Consider the following 22793-nt stretch of genomic DNA (forward strand, 5'->3'; position numbering starts at 1 on the left):
CATCTTATCTAAAATATTTTAGAGAACTTTACAAGTATTCAAAGAAATTTTTGAAATAATTCCTTGATAAATTAGCAGACTCAAAAAGGGAACAACAAAGGTTCCCATGACTTTAAAATGAATGGATTCATCACCCTTCTCCCTTCCCAAATTTTATATGGAGTAGTTTAGTCTAAGAGACTCCATCTTCCAAGCGTTCCTGTGGGTCCTATCTTTGCCTATAAAGCTGCAATTTCCTCCCTTTCTGAAGTATTGGGAAGTATTCTGAAATCCTTCTCCTTTACTTTTGCCAAGGGCTTATAAAATTAGTGAAACAGAAGAAATCTCTCCTTTTCAGAGAAACATCTCCTCAACACAATCTCCTTTGCAATCAGTAAAAGCAGCCATTACCCTATGGAGCAGAGATGCAACCATGCAGCTCTGGTCTTAATTTGTGACTAAGCAGTGTAATTTAGGAAGCTCAAATGGCTGCAGATCTGTAAAGTCTTCAATCATGTTTATAATCAATAAAATATTCAAAACTCCATTTATCTGATTCCTATGACTTATTTCTTAATTGTTTCAGTATACAGTATCATATCTAAGCAATTATGATGAAAATACAAAATTTAAAATAAAATGCAGTTTTATGAATAGTCCTTGAAGTAGCCACTCAATTAATTTTCACTTGTTCAACAATCAGTGGTGCACTCCCTATAAATGGCTACATGTGACTTTCAAACCCACGTCTTGAAAGAGGTAATAGGTGGTAGATAAATTCTGAAGCCACCCCTTTAGTGTCTTACACAGTCTTTCAGGCCACAGTTGATATATGCTATTCAGTCCAGCTAAGTCCTCTAAACTTACAGGATCAAACAATTCCTCCAAATGTTTGGGGTTCTCAAAAGACTTTTTAAAAGAACTCACAGGTATTCATTTCACAAATAATTACATAAATGTATCATATATATATATATATACATATGTACATACACACAGAGATACATACACACATATTAACAACAAAATACTCATTTCAGCTAAGAGACTTTGGTTAGAGTATCTAAATAAGCATCTCGCTTCTCTATAAATTTTCTTACATAGAATTCATGTCTGATACTAAATGTTCTGCATAGGAAGCTATACTAAATCATGACTGAAATCTCTCTTGCAAAGGTTTATCAATCAAACTAAAGAATAAACATTGTAAACCAAATAATCATGAAGAGAAAACTGTAAAACCAGATGTATGTGTGAATTTTCTAGAACAAAATGACAGCATTCACCAAGGGAAATAACTAATATTGTTTGGAGTCTAATGAATGAAAAAGTACCTTCTATGATGTAAAACCTGATGCATCATCTCAATTTAACTTACTTATCTTATTAGTATTACAAAGATAAGGAGATTCAACCTTAACGGGGGAGTAACACCAAAAGGAATAAAAAAATCTTTAAAACTTTTCCTATTACCACAAAAAGTTTATATCACTGGAAATTGAAATTTTATTTTCGAAGATGACTAACCATATTTCTGGTACAAATCATCAGCATCACTGTTTTTCTATCTATGGGTACCTTAATTTTACTTTTGTAAACTTTGGTAAAACCAATTTGTAAAAACAGCTTTCACAAATAAATCATACTTCCATTTTTCATGGTCATTTGTCTCAATTTTGAACAAATATAACAAATAAATTGTAAAATTATCATTGAGTATACTTACCCACCCACAAAGCAGAGGATATAAAATGCCAAATAAAATATTACAAAGGGTCCAAAGGTTATTAGAGAAAGGACAATGCCAAGGCTTCCCCATCCCCATATGGATAGACTGGTCTGAAATAAAGCAAAAAATAATTTTTTTAATAAATAATTTTCTATACGAATAAGAAAAGAACCAACACAACTTTTACACAGTTTTAAATTTCTCCTTTAAATATTTATGGCATTGTTTCAATAATTGTTAAGATATTTACTTTTGAAATGTTAATTACACTCTTGGAAATTTGTCTCCAAGAAACAATATACAAAATCTGTATGTAGAAAGAGATACGCAGAACAGCAATGATTTTTAAAAATCTAGTGGCAATGTAAAGGTACAACAAGAAATAGTTACAAAAATTGTTGAATGACAAGCGGGCATGAGAAATGATGAAGTATTTGTAAAAATATTTGTGTATTTATATATGCAAAAGCATATATAAAATGTTAAGTAGACTACAAAGTTATACTTATTTAGAATATTTCATTTTAAAACTTAAGTCCCAACTAAAGCATGATAACTACAGCATGTCAAGACTTTTCAAAATTAAAATTTCAAGGTAAGAAATCCATATCTCACTGAAAATTGTGATATTTTTCTTTTACTCAAATTGTGTGGAGAAACTGTAAAATTATAACTGCAAAAGTTCCAACTTCCAGTTGCCAAAGTTTACCATGAGCTCAAGAAAACGTCTCCAAAAATTCTCCATCCTTAAAAATAAAAATCCTATCTTGTTTAGAATTATACTGTATTATCTAATAAAAATACTCCTTTTGTTGAAGGCAAACTGGATTTTAGCAATTTAAGTCATAATGAATAAAATGTATTCAATTCAACAAGTTCCTACATCCATTTGCCTTGTACTGTGAAGTACACAAAGGAAGCATTTGTCCCACTCCTGCCATCAAGGAGCACAGAGAAGAATGTCTTATAGCAATGGAACAATTAGACACTGAACCAAAAGAAAATAATAGAAAGCATTATAAGATGCTAAACCGAACAAAATTAATGACTAAAAAACTATGGAATAGACAATAAGCACTGTGGCTTATGCGAGAAAGGACAGCAGTATTTATTCATTCATTCATTCACCAGTCATTGCCTCCTATGTGCTGTAAGTTCAAGGTGTGGGGAAACCACAAGGAATAAAACATACCCTCATAAGTCTACATTCTAGTAAGGAGAGAAAGACAAGCATACCCTCAAAAATTTACATACCTTCATAAGTTTACATTCCAGAAGAGGAAAGAAGACAAGTAAATATATAAAATGGGGATAAGTACTATGCAGAAACATAAAGCAACTGAATATGGCTAGTCTAAGAAGCTCTAATGATTAGATGACACATGAAGAGAAAGCTTGGACAAGATTTATTTAAGGAGAATTTATAAAATTGAGTCTTCCATGGGGCCGGCCCCGTGGCTCAGAGGTTAGGTTCACGCGCTGCACTTTGGTGGCCCGGGGTTTCACTGGTTCAGATCCTGGGCGCGGACATGGCACCGCTCGTCAGGCCACGCTGAGGTGGCGTCCTACATGCCACAACTAGAAGTATCCACAACTAAAAAAAATATACAACTATGTACGGGGGGGATTTGGGGAGAAAAAGCAGGAAAAAAAAAAGACTGGCTCAGGTGCCAATCTTTAAAAATTGAGTCTTCCTACACCAAAATGCCCCAAATATGTTTCCATTTATTTATACCTTCTTTTATGTCATTCAGTGGAGTTTTTTATTTCTTCTTCTATATAGGGCTGGTACAATTTTTGTTCATCTGTATTTTTATTATCCTTTTTCCTCATCCTGCCCACTATCATCTTTTTAACAAAGGACTGAAGGCCTGCTGATGAAGTTTCTGCTCTCCCCTCATGATCTCCTCCCTGAATCAGCTGGGGATACTATTTCACCTACAGAAGTGGTCTCCTCTGACTTGTAAGACTGAAAGCAGGCCATGGTGATTTAGCATAAAGTACACAGCAGTCCAGTCCCTCTGACAATACTTCTGCTGAACATCCAGTACCTGATCCACACTACAGTACTGCCAGATGCCCAACTATGAGAAACAGATGCTATTTTCCAAGATTCACTCAAAATCTTATCCACTGATAAGGGGATAAGCGGGTATCTCTGGGGATAAAGGAAGGGAGCATGCAATTGGAGGATAACACACAGGAGGCTTCTTAAATACTCAGTAGTGTTTCTATTTCTTAATGAGGTGTTTGCTTTAAACTGTATAAATGTTTTATTTATTCTTCTGTTTGAATCTATCTTTCACAATTAGCAAAATTTTCAAAAAAGAATCACAATTAGTTAATATGAAGATTATTTAATGCAGCAATTAGTTAACATAAGGAGATGCTCCACTGTCCAAAAATTCATTTTCAGAATCCTACAAGTCTCTTCTTATTCATTTGAAAACGGTAGCAAAATCACCAAAAAACAAATTCTTATTCATTTAACAAATATTTGTGAATACCTACAATGTGCCAGGTGCAAGTGATTTAACAATGAACAAAACAGACATTACTGTCACATTAAAAAAAAAATCGACAAGAGAAGAGCCTTTCCTTAACTAAGTTTGAGAGAAATTTTTATATTCCAGAGACTAATAAAATTAAACATTTCCAATCAAGCAAGTCAGATGCTCATTTGCTTTGTAATCTCTTACAATAGCTAACTTCAAATAGTAAACTCTTCATTGAAACATCAGAATAGTGAATTGACCAAAAATAAGAAAGTTTTGTTATTCTTAGTGTTCCCATATATATAATTAGCTGATATCACAATCTTATTATTTGGTGCGATTAAGAAAAACATTTGATCTAAAACCATTTAAAAATCTTGAATTCTAATTATTTCCTAAGATGATACAGGATGATAAAATTTAGGATAATTTTTGTACTAGGTCACAAACCTTTCACAAATTCAAACAGGTATTAATTACCTCAAGAATTGACTTAAAATGGAAGCCAAAAAATATAAATAAGTCTACATTACAGTGACTTACAATAAAATAATCCTTGATATGTTACCATTTTCTTCTCTAAATACAATAATCAACACTGAAAGAGCGACACTGGTTGGTTCCCTAGAATCACTGACTCACCACCTGTGAGTTAGAAGAAACCGTCAAGATCATCCACTGCAGTACTTCTCTAACTTTAAAGTTCTTAAATGCAGATTATTAAAATGCAGATTCTGATCCAGTATGTCGGGGGTGGGGTCTGTGATTCTTTTATTTCTAACAAGCTACCAAAACTGCTTAGAACTAAGGACAATTACATATATATAAGTCTCCCTAAATAAATCTCTAGGTCCACAAAACCTTATTTACAATTCTAAAACCCAAAAAGCTCTGAAAACCAAAACTGTACCAAGCATTCTACATACCCTATCTCACCTACTTCTCAGAACAACTTATGAAGTAATCAAGAAGGTAGTACTGCTTGGTGCTCAAAAAGTATAGACTCTGAGTGCAAACCTCACCTTTACTACTTGTTAGATGTGTAACCACTACAAGCTTTCATTTTCTCACCTACGTCATGTGATTGTTGTGGCGAGTAAATGAGACCATGGTTTAGTGGTCAATTTTATTATTCCTAGTTTAACAAGAGAGAAACTAAGGCACAGAGAAATTAAAAAAAATTGCCCAAGGTCACACAGCTTAATAAGTATAAGAGTGAGGTTTGATGCTAGGCAAATCCTGACTCCTTAATGAACCTTAAAATTTGTCAGCTGACAATTGCCTAAAGTTAAAAGTCACAATAAGAGAAAAATGCTAAAGTCATAAATGAGTACTTTCTTTTATGTAAATGCTAATCAGCTTAATAGGCCTTCCAAGAAATTAGTCAAAAAACTACTTGTAACAAAAGTAATAAATCCCTGGCCTGAATATAAATATGTAATTTTTATTATGAGATAATCAGTTTATCCATGTATAAATAATGGGAAGAATTTTGGTTTTAAAGGGTGTCAATTTATTAGCATGCCCAGACATCTGTTTGGTTTGGACAAAAAAATGACCCGTGCTGCCAAGATGCTTGAGAATCAAGAAATAACAATGCAAAGGATCATATATGCCTCCTGATGATAGAAAGCAAGTAGGAATAATTTATCTCATGATATTTTATGCCTATGGAGTCATACTGACATTTACCTCACTTGATCCTCACCACAGTCTTTTATGACAGGAAAGGCAGCATAATAGAGTACTAAGAACACAGAGTCAGAAATCACAGATTCCAGTTTGCCACTAACTTTCTGTGTAACTTCTGCAAAATCACTAAACTCTCTTTGATGCAGAATTCCCTTGAGCACAATGAAGGAGCTGAGGTGTGAGATCATCTCTCAAGTCAAGCCTAGCTATACTAGATTGGTTAAGTAACTTTGCTCATAATGACACAGCTAATTGGATGCAGAGCCAGGCCTAGACTCTCCTGGTTGCGTGTGGAGACGGGCTAAGTGGAAACAGCTATTGTAGATCACATGAAGAAAAGAGTGTCAGAGCTCTCAGAGAATAGACCTTGGACTCTGACATGAGACTCACTAGAATGGGTCAGCCATTCTCAGAGTTATATTCACCTGGTATATCTGACTACATTATAGGGCATAGGACAGCCAGACAGATAGGGCTGATAATCTTAAAGCTGATAGCACTTCGGTGCCAACTGCGGTCAAAGAAATTATATATGTAAGTTTAACAACAAAAATAAGTACCCATAAGAAGAGTGGCCTTATTGCAACTATATTCTTTTCCTCCCACCTTAATCCATCTACAATAAGTTGAAAGTTCTTCTTGAAGTAATTTCAATGGAATGTGCTCCTAACATGGAACCTCGTCTCATTCAATATTATATAATAGTTTAAGCAAGGCCTGGTACAAAGAAGCTGTTCACTAAATATGGAACTAATTAATTAATTTACTAACCAGAAAAGTAAAATGGGGGAGAGAATGGGAAAAGAAGGAAAAGAAGAAAAGAGGAGGACAGGAGAAATGGGAAGAAAAGGAAAAGGTGAAGAGAAAGTGAAAAAGAAAAGGACTCTAAATTGAAGTGCCTCTCCTCATCCCCACCTTCTGGCTTTAGAAAGAGCTATACACTCCTACAAGCACAACACACATCAAGCCCCCACCCTCAAAAAAAAAAAAGAAAAATATATACATATATCACCCAAAAGCTTGGTCCTTGTTCTCCCATGAGATTGCTGTACAGAAATAGTCTTCTTTTGGCTGTCTCAACATATCCTGACACCAGCCCACACCATTACTTCCTTTTCAGGGAGGCAGCCACACAGGGATCATCAGTACATCTATTGGGTCAACTGGTCCCAAATCCTTTTCATGCTCCAGGGACAAGGGAGTAAAGATCCTCTTCCACTCACCCCTATTTAAAGTACCTAGTATATTCTTATGAAGACAATTAAAGACTAGTGATATGGTACAAGTTTTCAATCCAGCTTTTGAGCCACGAAGGATAGAGGGCCTATGGAAAGGGCAGACATCTCAAACTACCACCCTTCTCTCCAAACTGGCTAACTGCCCAGATGGCAAAGACAGTGGCCACTGGACACCTGTGGAGCTGCTCCTTCCTCTCCTAACTGGGGGTGCCCACAATAATTAGGTTATACATACATACACAGTACCCCTTATATATTTTTAGTTCTTTGGTAATAGAACCCTCTCCCTTGTAACAGAAGTCTGTTGTCTAACTTTTATACATTTTCAAGAATGAATTACATCCATATATGTAGGTGACTACCTGAACAAACCCTGCATTTTTTTAGTTAGAGCAGTACTTATAAAAGGTCACAGACTACCACATAATTAAGACTACCAGCATCCAATGACAAAAAAATACAAGAAAACCAAAAAAGATACAATGAATTCAGTGTTTTTTAAACTAGATTCTATCAAATACAAAATGCCTCTACACAGTTTGAAATAAAAGCAGATACATTCACAATATGTATTTGTTTATTCAGGATATAAACTAAATTAGGCTGCAGATCCTCCCTGTCCCCACAGCCGCCCATACATTGGAAATCACTGAATTAGGGTCTAGAACAGTTCTGACAGGCTTCCAGCAAATACACAAAAACCTCAAACTACAAAACTACTTTACCAAGGTTTCCTGAATTTCTGATAAAAGATCTAGTAGATACACAACTATCCCTTAAAAATAATTGATTAAAGCAAAAGTTTCAAAGCTACCAAAGAATAAGACAGTTAAATTTCTAATTATGTGAGCTAATAGAATCCATCAAGATACCAGAAAATGTCAACTCTATGTATTTTGAACAAATTGTATCTTTTCGTGTCAGCAGATTTACCCTTATTTTTTTAAATTCAATTACCTACTAGTAAAGAAAAGTATGTAAAGCTATCATTCATTTAAGAAAGAGAAGGAGAGGGGCCGGCCCCATGGCGGAGTGGCTAAGTTCGAGCACTCTGCTGCGGCGGCCCAGGGTTTCGCAGTTCGAATCCTGGGCGCAGACAAGGCACTGCTCGTCAGGCCACATTGAGACAGCGTCCCACATGCCACAAGTAGAAGGACCTGCAACTAGGATATACAGCTACGTATGGGGGTGGGGTTGGGGAGATAAAGCAGAAAAAAAAGAAGACTGGCAACAGTTGTTAGCTCAGGTGTCAATCCCCAAAAAAAAAAAAAAGAAAGAGAAGGAGAGAGTTATAAACATACATACATTTGCTTTTTTGTGTATAACCTTGGCCCTGAGCTAACATCTATTGCCAATCTTCCTCTATTTGCTTGAGGAAGATTGGTGCTGAACTAACATCTGTGCCAATCTTCCTCTGTTTTATGTAGGATGCCGCCACAGCATGGCTCAACGAGTGGCGCTAGGTCTGTGCCCAGGACCTAAACCCATGAACTCCGGGTGCTGAAGTGGAGCACTCAAACCTAACTACTACGCCACCAGGCCAGCCTTTGCTTATTTTTTTAATGCAAGGATATACAGAAACTTTAAAAAATGATAATCTATAGGGAATAGAGAAAATGGGGTCGAGGGGACAGGAATAAGAACTGGACATCTCTGAAAATACCTTGTTCTGTAGATCTGATTTTGTAATGGTATCAATACTTTACGTATGAAAAGATTTTAAAAGCAATCTCTAAAAATCAAAAGCAAAGTGAAACAAACAAATCTAACTGCATATACTAACAACGTGGAATAACCATTTGACTGTGACTCGTTAGTGCCATGTACCCTAAGAATAAAAAAAATACAAAAGAAAATCTTAAACTGCTTCAGTGAAAAACAGTGCTGATAGTTCCACTAAAACAAACCAAGGTTACTGAAGGAAGGGCTGATTCCAAGTCTGGAGCAGGGAATGAGTTTAGGACGGGCCTGAGGCACCTTGCCATATCAGAAAGCTACCAAAGACTACTGAGGATAAGTCAAGAGGACTCAGGAGACAACCTGAAGAGCCTTCGACTGGCTAAAAATGGAATCACTAAGAATAACTGTAATGGATTGGAGCACTTCAAATGTTTGAGTCCGTGAAATCGTGAAGATTATTTTTATTTCCATTGATCAACTTTGAAGAGTGCTAAAGAACCAACTCTTTTAGAAAAGTGGTGGAGAATTAAGCATTTATCAGGGTAATCAGACAACTGATGAAAATTCAGTTTCTCTTTAAGGAAATATTTAATACAATAAAGAAGAAATGAAAGAATGTCACCATATTGCAATCCTTAATATAACAGGGATATAGTAGTCGGGGCAGAAAGAAAGAGAGAGAATGAACAAACTAGACATTACATGCCTCTCAAAAGAAAAATACACACCACCATCTATGAAAGAGTCTTGCCGGGGGGAAGGAAAAATCAAACCTGAATTTGATTTAGGAAATGCAGAAGAATGAGAAAATGTTACAATATACTATGGAGAAGAACTAAGCAAAACTTGGACTATGGGGAACAATAAGGGCAAAAGACCCACTTCCTTCAACAAATGAAGGGCAAGGGAAAAAGACAGAAAGAGAAAGGGGAGGGAGAAGGAGGGTTTGGGAGAATCTGCGGGTTAAAATTGCAGTATGTAGAGCTTACTCAACTTGATTTTAATAAAAATAGAATGGAAACAGGAAAGAGGGAGAAGAAGGATGAGGAAGGAAGGAAAAAAGAAAAATTGGGTAATTCTAAACATTTTCTGGATATTTAACGATATTAACAAGTTACGGCTTATTTTTTAGCTGGCGTAATGGTATTATTGTTATGTTCTAAAAGAATCATGTTTTAGAGGTGCATGATGAAATATTTATAGATGAAATCACATATCTGGAATATTGTTCAAAATAATTCTGGAAGTAGAGAATAGGGGAAAAGTGAAAAATGATATAGATAAAATATAACTGGCCATGAGTTGATAATGTCTACGCTGGATGTAAGGACAGGCAGTTTATAATACCAATCTTTCTACTTTCAATGTTTGAGATTTTTCATTAAAAAAATTTTTAAAACACAAACACTAATCACAGAATTCACTTACATAGTGAATTCATTTGCATTTCGTAAGTAAGCACTGCAAAAAATGAACAGCCCACAAACATGTTACATATTTACAGCCCAGGAAAGTAACCTGGGAAATTAACCTGGGATTAAAAATTTCCTATGGGGGCCAGCCCTGTGGCATAGTGGTTAAGTTCGGCATGCTCTACTTTGGCAGCCCAGACTCATGGCTTTGGATCCTGGGCACAGATCTACACCACTCAACAGCCATGCTGCGGCAGTGACCCATATATAAAGTAGAGGATGACTGGCTCAGATTCTAGCTCAGTGCTGATCTTCCTCAAGCAAAAAAAAGAGGAAGACTGGCAACAGATGTTAGCTCAGGGCTAATCTTACTTAGCAAAAACAAAAAGTTTCCTATGATTAGCTGACAGTAGAGCAATACACACGTGGCTATTCAATTAAGACAAAGATTCTCTTAAATATGGAACTAAATAATGAGTTCTAATATCCTATTTTTCATGTGCGTATGTGTACATTTTATATAAGAATTACTGTCCTTCAAAATAATTATTTTGGGGGGTTTAATATTAATTTTATAATAATCAGGCATATATTGGGCCTTAACTATACAAAGACGAATCAGTTTATGCCCTCAATATGATCACAAACTAAAAAGGTAAAATACACATGTAATAATAACATAAATGTGATAAGCACCATAATAAAAAGATTTACAAGGTGTTTGGGAATACAGAAAAGATAAAGTCTCCAGAGCTTAAAGAGTATTGAAACTTCTTTTAAATTGTCGTCAAAAGTCAATTTTACAATTAACAAGAAAAATCAATCTCTTTTCTTTACAGTTACTTACTCTTTCCAACAAAATGGTATTATCCAAAACTGATTACCAAAGCTTTAGTACGTAAAGTTAGTATTTTCCAAAAATAAAAACTCCAAGTGAACAAAGATTCACAAATGTTAAGACTATTCAAGAGTGTGCCCCAGGGAAAGTACTCTTCATTTCAAAAGTGGGACAAAGGATATCATTTGTTTACTGAACTTAAGCCCAATCCTCAAGGCTATTTATACTTTTATGTCCAAATATATTTAAAGATTCCATTTATAAATGGCAACAGAGTAAGTCGTGAGAAATAAATGTACTATTCAAGTTTACCAAAAAACTACACTAACAAAAGATAGTCTTTTCAACAAATGGTACTAGAAAAACCAGACATCCACAGGAAAAAGAAAAGCACACAAATCTAAGACACAGATCTTATACCCTTCACAAAAAATTAACTCAAAATGGATCAAAGATCTAAACCTAAAACACAAAAAAGCTGTAAAAGTGCAGAAGACAACATAGGAGAAAACCTAGATGACTGTGGGTATGGTGATGCCTTTTTAGACACAACCACCAAAGACACACCTCAAGAAATAAATAACTGATAAGCTGGACTTCACTAAAATTGAAAACTTCTGCTCTGCAAAAGACAGTATTATGGTAATTAAAACACAAGCCACAGACTAGGCGAAAATAACTTGCAAAAGACACATCTGATAAAGGACTGTTATCCAAAATACAAAAAGAACTCAAAACTCAATAGTAAGAAAACAAACAACTTTGATTTAAAAAGGCCAAAACACAGCCAGTGGTGTAGTGGTTAGGTTCACATGCTCACTTTGGTAGCCCAGGGTTCACAGGTTTGGATCCCAGGCCTGGACCTAGCACTGCTCATCTGGCCGTGCTGTGGCAGCAACCCACATAAAATAGAGCAAGATTGGCACAGCTGTTAGCTTAGCACCAATCTTCTTCAAGCAAAAAGAGGAAGATTGGCAACAGAGGTTAGCTCAGGGCCAATCTTCCTCACAAAAAAAAAAAAAAAAGAGGAGGGGGGCCAAAATAAAGAAGATGTGTTACATATACACACAATGGAATACTACTCAGCCATAAAAAAGACAAAATCGTCCCATTCACAACAACATTATGTTAAGCAAAATAAGCCAGACAAATACAAACACTATATGATTTCTCTAATATGTGGAAGATAAACTAACACATGGACAAAGAGAACAGTTTCGTGGTTACCAGATGGGAATGAGGTTAGGGAGTGGGCATAAAGGGTGAAGGGGCACATTTATATGGGGACTGACAATAATGTACAACTGAAATTTCACAATGTTATAATAAACTATTATGACCTCAATAAAATTTTTTAAAATGAAAAAAAATGGGCTAAAGACTTTAACACCTCACCAAAGAAGATATACAGATGGCAAATAAGCATATGAAAAGATCCTTGACATCATATGTCGCCAAGGTCATGCAAATTAAAACCATAATGAGATACCACTACACACCTATTAAAATGGTCAAAATCCAGAACACTTACAACACCAAATGCTGACAAGGATGTAGAGCAAGAGGAACTCTTCTCATACAATGCTGGTGAGAAGGCAAAATCACACAGCCACTTTGAAGACAGCCTAGTGATTTCTTACAAAACTAAATACTATACTCTTACAACATGAGCCAGTAATCATGCTCTTTGGTATTTACCCAAAGGAGCTGAAAACTTATGTCCACACAAAAACCTGCACGCAGACGTTTACAGCAGCTTTATTCTCGGAAACTTGGAAGCAAGCCAGATGTCCTAAAGTAGGTGAATGAATACATAAACTGTGGTACATTCAGACAATGCAATATTACTCAGTGCTAAAAAAAAATGAGCTATCAACCCACAAAAAGGCATGGAGAACCTTAAATGCAAATTCAAAGTGAAAGAAGCTAATGTGAAAAAGCTATATACTACATGATTCTAACTATATGACATTCTAGAAAAGGCAAAACTACAGAGACAATAAAAAGATCAGCGGTTAGCAGAGGTGGGGGGGAGATGGACAGGCAGACACAGTTTTAGGGGAGTGAAAATACCTCGTATGATATTATAATGATGGCTATATATTATTATACTTTTGTCCAACCCATAGAATTATAACACCAAGAGTAAACCTAAGGACTTCGGGTGATTATCATGTGTCAACATAGGTTCATCCTTGGTAACAAATGTACCATTCTGGTGAGTAATGTTGATAATGAGGGAGATGATGCATGCGTGAGGGCAGGGAGTATATAGGAAATATCTGTACCTTCCTTTCAATTTTGTTGTAAATCTAAAATTGCTCCGAAAAAATAAAGTCATAAAAACAACTACATATAAACAATCACAAGTACAAGATGATTTTACAAAGGAAGAGAACAGTAACAAGATGGCACTACTCATGAATCACAATAAATTGATACACAGCCTTACAATGCCCAAAAGAACAAATATCAAAAGTCAAATTGCTCAAAATTCATTCAACTTTTAATAAAATGTAAAAAAATTATTTTCACATGATGTTAAAATTAACTATTTAGATTCATTTCACAGATTTCATATTCCCTCATCTTAGTACACGAAACTAGAGATCAACAACTCAGATACAGAAAACCTTAAGAGAAATTATAAACACATATAAAATTATATATCATTTAATTAAGGAAAATTGTTAGATGATCGAAATTTCAGGTGACATGATACATTAGCAAATACTTCAACAAGCTCCATCTAGGCTGTCCCCATTTCCCCCAAAGAAAATCACACTCCCTTTACTCAAGATGCCTACTGTATAAATTCCTCTCATAATTTAACCTGATGTAGGCAAAAGCCAGGTAAAGAATCAGGAATCAAATTCTAACATTTTGGGCACATTTTTTTAAATATAATTTGTAATTGTAAGATCTAATTTTTATACAAATGTAATTTATTTACAAGGGAAACTGTTCCTAAAACAGAACAAACATGCACAATCAAAACTATGAAAGTTCCACTTGCAAGAAACATTACTCTTCCCTCCCACAGAGAACAAACAAAAAAGCCAAAGGTCAGTTCCAACATATCTCCCTGATTTTCCTATGGAATGAGTAGCAGACTTCCTATAAAAATTCTTCACTTTGACTCAACAAAAATAAATAAATCAAGACAATGCAGTAAGTCCTAAATATTATACTCTGAGTTCATTTAGTAAATCAAGTGTTCAGAACTTGAAACTCACTGCCTAACAGAAACATTATTATTCATGTGGGTTATATTCTTGGGGTAAAACACTAAAGTAGTGTGTATGTGTTTTCATTTTGAACTTAAATATGCAGAATAAAATAACAGAAAAATATCCTCCCTAACTAACCACTCCAGTTTCAAGTCACTGAGCATAGTGCCCAGGATCAGGACTCCAGCAAATAAGGAGCTGAAGGTGGCAAGGATTCACTGCCAGAATACCTACTATAGATGGAATAGGTCTCAACCCATCTGACTTCATGACCCTATTATTACTCAATATTCCAAACCAAAGGATTGAGCCTGTCTCCTTTTCCAGTACAGTCTTCTGTGGCTTCCACTCAAGTTTCCCTTCTTACTTTAGCATGCAACAGAACCAAACCTATCTCAGTTAGGTAATGCTGATTGGTCTTTGTTACAAAGAATTTAAGCTCCGAGGAAGGGATCAAAAACTGGCATTTTTATTTGGCCAAGATAGTATTTTTTTATTCTGGACAAATATTTTTTTAAAATTACATAAAAATCAGGATTTCTGGCTTTTCTCAAAAAACAGAAAAATCTGGGATCAACAGAATCACATCTCTGCAAGGCAATAATGGGATAAAGCTGAGTGGCAACAACTCCCACGAAAAAGAGCCAGGAACTCTTAAGGATTGCTACAGTCCCATCACTTGCTATAAAGTTCACCTGATGCCAAAGATGTGCTTTATCGTCATAACGTTACAGCTGTTTTAATGAAAGAAAAATATTTATCTATACCTATGTCACTATCAAAAGGAGGAAAACAAGAGACAAACCAAGAGAGTAATATGTTTAAAAAATGGCAGACAGCCTACTTCTTAGTGGAAGTGGTGGTATAAATACATATGCCCATTTCAGAAAGGGATCTGAATTCACATATCTGATTTAAGCACTTCCTTTTCCCTAATTTAGTCTGACAACAAACACTTCAAAGAGGAATAAAACAATAGCCTCAAGAAGAATCTAGTGGAGTGAAGAAGGGAAGGAAGAAAATTAGGAAATCACAAATAGGTGGTGCAAAAGGGAAATTTCTGAAATCTGTTAAAATGGGAAATAAAAGAATATAAGACATCAAGGAAAAGACTTTGTGGTTCCCTGAGAGACAGAGGGAGAGAGTTGAGACCTGAGTCAGCTTTTCAGTTCCCATAGGACCAGCTGCATTCCGTTTTACTTCCCTAGAATCCCCTTTTTACATAAGGTAACGAGGATATATTTCTGTTCCTTAGAACCAAGAGTCTCAACTAGAAAAAATCCTAAACAAGATTAGATAAGTGCCAGGAATATAGAAGTCATTTTTGGTTTTTTAAGTCACTAAATAGGCACTAGGCACTGTAACACAGAAGTAGTTAGCAATTCTGATTTCTAATCCTAGCTCTGCTCTAAGACATCATGTGAACCTGGGCAATCAAAATGTCTCAACTTTTGTTTATTCACTCTAAAAGACGGAATTGGATAATGACTTCCTTTACTTAAATGGCTTAAAAATTAACTCGAGATGATAGTGTGAAGGGTGTGCGTGTGTATGTACAATAAATTCAAAGATATACTCTTAAAGCAACACTTTGGAAGTCTCTTGTGAATTTCTGTAACCGTGAGAAGGACGTAAACTTGGAGTATAAAAGGGCTCCTTCCTAAGACCCATAGCTGGGTTGTATGTAACAAATTATTTTGCTATTGAGATCATCACTAAGGCTACTAGAAATCCAAAAAGCAGTACCTGAGCAAATGTAGTATCTACGTAAAAACATGAAACTTCCTTTCAGGACAAACAAGATATTCACCTGATACACGGCCTCCCTTCTTGGACTTCTCAAAAATGCCTGCCTACCATACCTTAAACCATCTTGTAAGGGATTCTTTAAGTATAGATTACCATGATCTGAATAACACAAATGACCACACCACGGGAGGCCACAGCTACAAGGGTGGATTTCTACAGCTGGTGTAAAGGTCTGTGAGATGCCTTGGCAGAAAAGTCCTATTAAATAATATAGGTAGCCTAGAGTAAATGGTGACTCTGATCTAACTAATGAGATCTTTTCTTGGGACAGTCAATTGGTGGTGACAGGGAGAAAAGCAGCAATGAGACAGTAACAGTCAATCATAATGGAATGGCACCAGCATAGGGACTGACAAAAGCCTAATGCCAGGAGGGTCACAGGGTAACCAGGTAGCTAGATCTGTGTTATATATACAAGATGACCTTCTGGTGGCCAGATGTGTGTTGTATCCATAATTCCAATCTATATCACAATCTGTATGAAGACAGGCAAGGCAACCATTTCTGCTCTATTGTGAAGCCTGGCTATCTAATAAGGCTCTTATTTTATTGATTTTGCCATGTACCCTTATAATAAAATTCTTGTCAGCTAAGGTAATTACAGAATCTCTCTGTGTCTTACACCATTAAAAAGAAAAGTCTAACATACCTAATACTTTCCATAAAGCTAAATGCATTCTACGTACCTGTTAAGAGGTCTCTATCTTCTAAAACTAAAAATTCTTTCCTTAATACTAAAAATATAGGTTTACACTTTTATTTGGAATAATAAGTTTTCCCTAGTAAGAGGAAAACTCAATTAGATCTTCCAGAGTTGACAGTAGCTTCTCAATTTTTTTTTCTTTCTTGTCAAACAGAGATTAATTTAATGAGGGTCATTTTATGATTAAAACCAAATAAAAAATGAAATATTGAAAAAAACAGGCAACTTCAATAATGACAGAGGATCATTATTTAGTCCAAACTAAATCAAAATCAGCCTTACCTGGAAAGCATAAAAGATTTCATAACTATTTAACCTATCTTAAACCACTTACTTTAAATCTTCTGCAACATCCATTTATTAAGTGTAACAGAAGGCACTGTTTTAGTAAAGATGTTATAGTGATGGGATGGCCTCAAATTTAGAGACTCAAAACACAACTGCCAAGTCCTGCCAATTGACTCCTAAAGCAAAAGTGGAAGACAAAGAAATTTGACCTGCAGTTAAGTCAATTAAAACCTATAAATAACTCCTTGAAAGTACCCAAGACTATCTGTGTTGCTGCTATTTCTTCTTTTGAATTATTTTTGTACAACAAATAGATTGACATTTACTTAAATCTCTAAAACCATTTTAATAGGTTCTCAGAACATAAATATAGTGAGGGAAAAGAAATGAAGGTGTGCAACTTTACCCGTTTGAACGAAAGGAACAAATCAAAACCATATTCAATAAACCAATGAACCACTGGAAAAAAGATACATAAACCTAGCGGAAAAATCTACTGCATAAGATGTACCAAGTAAGAGTTTACAACTTTAAAAGAATCTGATCTTTGGCTCATTTTCTTTTTCAAGTCACCGTGTTCTTACCATAGTAGAGTAGAGGGGAAACAAATAGACAAACAATACTGGAGATATGTAAAATGGTGCAGCTGCTGTGTAAAACAGTTTGGTGGTTCCTCAAAAATTTAAACATAGAATTACCTTATGACCCAGAAATTTCACTCCCAGGTATACACCCAAAAGGACTGAAAACTCAAATAAATACATGTACATACATGTTTATAGCAGTACTACTCAAAACAGCCAAAAGGTGGAAATAGCCCAAATGTCCATCAATGAATGAATGGATAAACAAATTGTGGTATCTATATACAATGGAATATTATTCAGCCATAAAAAGGAATGAAGTACTGATACATGCTACAATGTGGATCTATTATGCTAAGTGAAAGAAGGCGTACACAGAAGGTCAAATATTGTATAATTCCATTTATATGAAATATCCAGAATAGATAAACCCATAGAGACAGAATGCAGAACAGTGGCTCCTAAGTGCTAGGGGGGAAAAAAAAAGAGGGGAGAACTATAATGGATACAGTCTTCCTTTTGGGTGACAACAATGTTTTGGAAATAGACAGAGGTGGTAGTTGCACAACATTGCGATTGTACTAAATGCCAATGGATTGCTCACTTTAAAATGGTTAACTTTATATTAATTTCACCTCAATTTTTTAAAAACTAAAAAAAAAACTGGGTCAGTTGTTAGAAAACACAATTTTTAGACCCGGGTTCTAGGCCAGCTACTTATAGCTGACCTCTCTGAGTCTCAATTTCTTCATCTGTAAACAGGTTGGGAATAGATGATATCCAAGGTTCCTCTCATTAACTGGTGCTCTATATCTGCAGCTCTGAATTTTTAAAGAATTGTATCATATAGGAATTTATCTGAAAAACAAAGCATGAAGTACTGGTTAATGTTCTCAGCCATAGTTTTACAGGAAAGTCATTAGAAAGTTTAACAAAATTGCTTCTCATAATGACTTTAAATAAAACTGGACATAAACATTAAAAGGCAATTCAATGAAGGCAATTCTGTAAGGAGTAAAACTAATGTGTTCTAAAATTATAGTTTTCTAGCAGTCAAACTATATCCAAGGATAGAAATTAGAGAAGCTAATCACAACTATAAATGAACAAAAAAATAGACGAAATTAGAGAATCTAGAAGAAAGGTTGTATTAAATAATCCTTGGGCCTTTTCCCCCAATATCAATTCTTTTGGGCTTTGAGAGGTACTGAGCATCAGATAGTCTAAGAACACTGAGCGTGGGTAGTCTATACGTCTGATTGAGAGTTAAATCCAGATGCACCTAAAAATCAGATAAGCCATAAAAACTAAAGAGCCTAACTAGTGTTCTCACGACCCTACTTTTACAAGGTGGCAGACTATAGCAAAGCCAAATAAGCAAAGCCAAAATTCTCCTCAGGAGGAAACTTGATATATTCTAACAACAAATCTTGAACTGAGTTAGAATTTCCCAACATATAGTATACTAGAAATAATTTTGGCCTAGAAAATTTAAGCCAAATGATGTTAGCTGCCATAGCCAAAGAAATATCTTAACACTACGCCTATAAATAGTCTGTATTGGTAAAACTAAACTGTGAAATGTACCCACATAGATGACTGAGACAACTGACTTGTTATGCAGAGTTGTTTAATAAATATATCAACTGAGTTTTAGAAAAATGGGTACCATTCATATCCACCTAAACATCAGGTAAGTCAATGAATGCAATTCAAAAAGAGAAAAAGAAAATAAGCACCATTTAGCATAACTGCTCCTCAGTTTCCACCTCGCTAAGCACATCCGAAAACTATTAATATAAAAGATACATATAAAAATGCATGTCACAACCCAGCTGTGGAAGCATCCTAGCCTAAATCGCCATGACCCATCATAAGCTTCTTCTAGTTGGTGTCATACTTGAAAAGTTACTTTTAGCTCCATAACTGGAACACATGTGAAATGAGGTCACTGTATGCAAAATCATCTAATTAAAAAAAGTATTAAAGTTTCAGTCATGACATATATTTTGCAGAGTACAAGCACATGGGCTTTAGTTACTAGTTAACATGATATACTATAATTATGCAAAACTCTTGTTTTCCATTTAGCACATAATTTTCTTATTTCTACATCAAGCTGTTACCAAATTTACTACTTTACTACTTACCTTATTCTGACCGAAAATATACTGGAATTTTTTATAATGTTTTGAATGAGTTCTTTATTCAAAAGTAATTTCATAGTTCATCTGCATAAGTAGGGTAGCTCTTGAAGCCCACAAGTATCATACTTTAAAAAGCTTTCTTTAATTTAAAAAAAATAATAAATGTGCTGCATTGTTGACAGTTGATGTCTGATGTTCTCATTTTCCAAGCTTAACAGTGCAAAAAAATTAAGTTACATGTCAAATTAATGAGTTGCAGTTAACTGATTTATTATTACAACGAATTTGAATCAGTGTAACGATTATAAATCTTTAGTCCCATATACAATTTATGGTAAATCTAGACTGAGTGTTTTCTCTGTGAAACTCACTTCGATCCTCTATGCATAGAATTCTAATGTATAAATAAAGGAAATTTGCTGACATAATATATAAGGTCCCTTTTCACTAAGTCTATACCATTTCTTGTACATTGAAAAAAATAAAACCTATCAATAGCTGCTCACAAATCTGGAATTGGGCAACTAAAATTGCTCCTAAAAAGCATTAAGTGTAAAAGTAAAGAAGTAGTAAAGGTTATGCCATTGTTAGGTACAGCAAAGTGTCAGCACATCAGAGTGAGCAGAGCTATGCTGTGCAGACCTAACCAATCCTTGACACTCCAGAGCCTCCTCCTGCCAGTGTCAGAACAAACAGACCGGGCCTCTAACCACTCCCCTGGGTGTCTGTAGAACAACAGCTCAGAACTCTGGGCCTCTCCAAGGATCTTGCATAATCAACCTAGACCCCTTAAAGAAGAGAAAGACACAAGGCTAGGACTTCCCATGAAATTCAACCCATCAAGGTCTAAACTGACTCCTGAGAACCATTCACCCAATTGCCAAATGTCATCCACTATGGGACTCCTGAGTGTACCTTCCAGACTAATTCTGAACCCACTATACCCTGTTATCTTTGGTCATCACCAAGAGATAAATTTACTCAGTTATCAGTCCTCTCCTGTACTCTAACCACTGTACTGTTCTTACTTTTTCCTCCTTATCCAACTTCCTACTGCTTCCCTCCCTCCCAAAGCTTCCCTCTAGGTTTACAGTGTTTCATTGTAAAAAGAAATGCATCTATATCCTCAAAAACTTCACGGTTTGCTTTAAGTAAAAGCTGCTTCTCCTGAAGCCCTCTCAAAGGTGCTTATTCTTTCATTTATCATGTACCTCAACTTCATGATGCAGGGTCACAGTCCCAACCATAACTCCCAGCCAGTTCCCTGTAAAAACCTTTGTCCCTGTGCAATTCTTCCACATTAGAATTACCTGGGGGGCATTTTAAAGTATCACTGCCTAGGTTACACCCCATACAAATTAAATCAGAACAGCTGGGGATGGGAGCTGACCATTAGACTTTCCAATGTGCAGCAAAGTTAGGGTAAGAGCATTAGTAGTTTGTAAAGTTTCCCGGGTGATTCCAATATGCAGTCACAGATGAGAATCAATGCTCTCCAAGGCACTCCTAACCGTTCACTCAAAACTCTTGACATATGGTGCACAACATTCTTCTCTATCCCAAATACTACCTTAACCTTGAATTATTTCAATATACATATAGATAATCCATCCAACACTCTACTTTTAATATTGGAAGCATTTCATCTCCACCAAGTTTCCCTGCAACTCCACTTCAGCCACTATAAGACCACACTCTAGACTTCATCATCACCTTGTCTTCTCTAAAAAGGAAATGTGAAAATTAACTCAATCTCTGATCACAATCTTCAGTTCTAAATTTTACATCAACTGCATCTATTTCTCATTGTCATTCAGACAATGATTCTTCTACTTTCTTCTACTTTTTCCTTACTTAGCCCACTTCTTGATTCATTTCCCTTCTAGATTGGACTCCATGGTTCAGCATTTCAACCACTCTCTGGCCAATATCCTCATTTATTACACTACGTTGGAATTGCCTATTTACTGTCCTCTATATACCATATGCTGTAAGTCTCATGGGGGCATAAATTATGGACGTTTTGTTCATTGACGTATTCCTGGTGCCAAGTATAACACTTGGCACATACAGTGTACTCTCAATAAGTATATATTGAATACACAGAATTTCTGATTAATCATCTAAATCAATGTTATATAAATAAAGGGGTTTTTGTCCAAGTGACAATCTTCACCAGTTTATCTTCCTTTCTTATCATTAACTGGCATCTTAACACTTAGGTTCCACTTGCCCTTGGGTTCTATGTCAAACCAATTCATCAAGCAACTACTATTTACAGGGCAGAGGAAAGAAAAGAAGATAAAAGTATAAAGTGTACTATGGACAGCTAATCTTTGACAAAGGAGCTGAGGGCCTACAATGGAGGAAAGAAAGTCTCTTCAACAAATGGTGCTGGGAAAACTGGACAGCCACATGTAAAACAATGAAAATCAACCATTCTTTTTCACCATTTACTAAAATAAACTCAAAATGGACCAAAGGCCTAAAGATTAGACCTGAAATAATAAGTCTTCTAGAAGAAAATATCGGCAGTACACTCTTTGACATCAGCTTCAAAAGGATCTTTTTGGACACCATAACCCCTCACATGAGGGAAACAATAGAAAGAATAAACAAATGGGACTTCATCAGACTAAAGAGCTTCTTCAAGGCAAGGGAAAACAGGATTGAAACAAAAAAACAGCCCACTAATTGGGAAAAAATATTCACAAGTTATTTATCCAACAAAGGGTTAATCTCCATAATATACAAAGAACTCACACAACTCAACAATAAAAAATCAAACAACCCAATTACAAAATGGGCAGGGGACATGAACAGACATTTCTCCAAAGAAGATATACGGATGGCCAATAGACACATGAAAAGATGCTCATCATCACTAACCATCAGGGAAATGCAAATCAAAACTACACTAAGATATCACCTTACACCTGTTAGAATGGCAAAAATATCCAAAACCAAGA

At 35.5% G+C, this 22793-nt stretch overlaps 1 protein-coding gene across 4 annotated transcripts in view; it reads right to left on the reverse strand.

Annotated features, from left to right (window-relative positions):
- The window catches only part of SNX13 (sorting nexin 13), a 122966-nt gene that overhangs the window by 80864 nt on the left and 19309 nt on the right, over positions 1-22793 (reverse strand). For 3 of the 4 annotated variants that reach the window (XM_046669580.1, XM_046669578.1, XM_046669579.1), the window contains exon 2: positions 1706-1818. In XM_046669580.1, the coding sequence (XP_046525536.1) occupies positions 1706-1818 (113 nt within the window). Of the gene's footprint in view, positions 1-1705; positions 1819-18405; positions 18536-22793 lie in introns of all 4 variants that reach the window. The other variant, XM_046669581.1, reaches the window with a different exon arrangement.

Source organism: Equus quagga, chromosome 8 (assembly GCF_021613505.1).
Source record: "Equus quagga isolate Etosha38 chromosome 8, UCLA_HA_Equagga_1.0, whole genome shotgun sequence".
Classification (NCBI taxonomy): domain Eukaryota; kingdom Metazoa; phylum Chordata; class Mammalia; order Perissodactyla; family Equidae; genus Equus; species Equus quagga.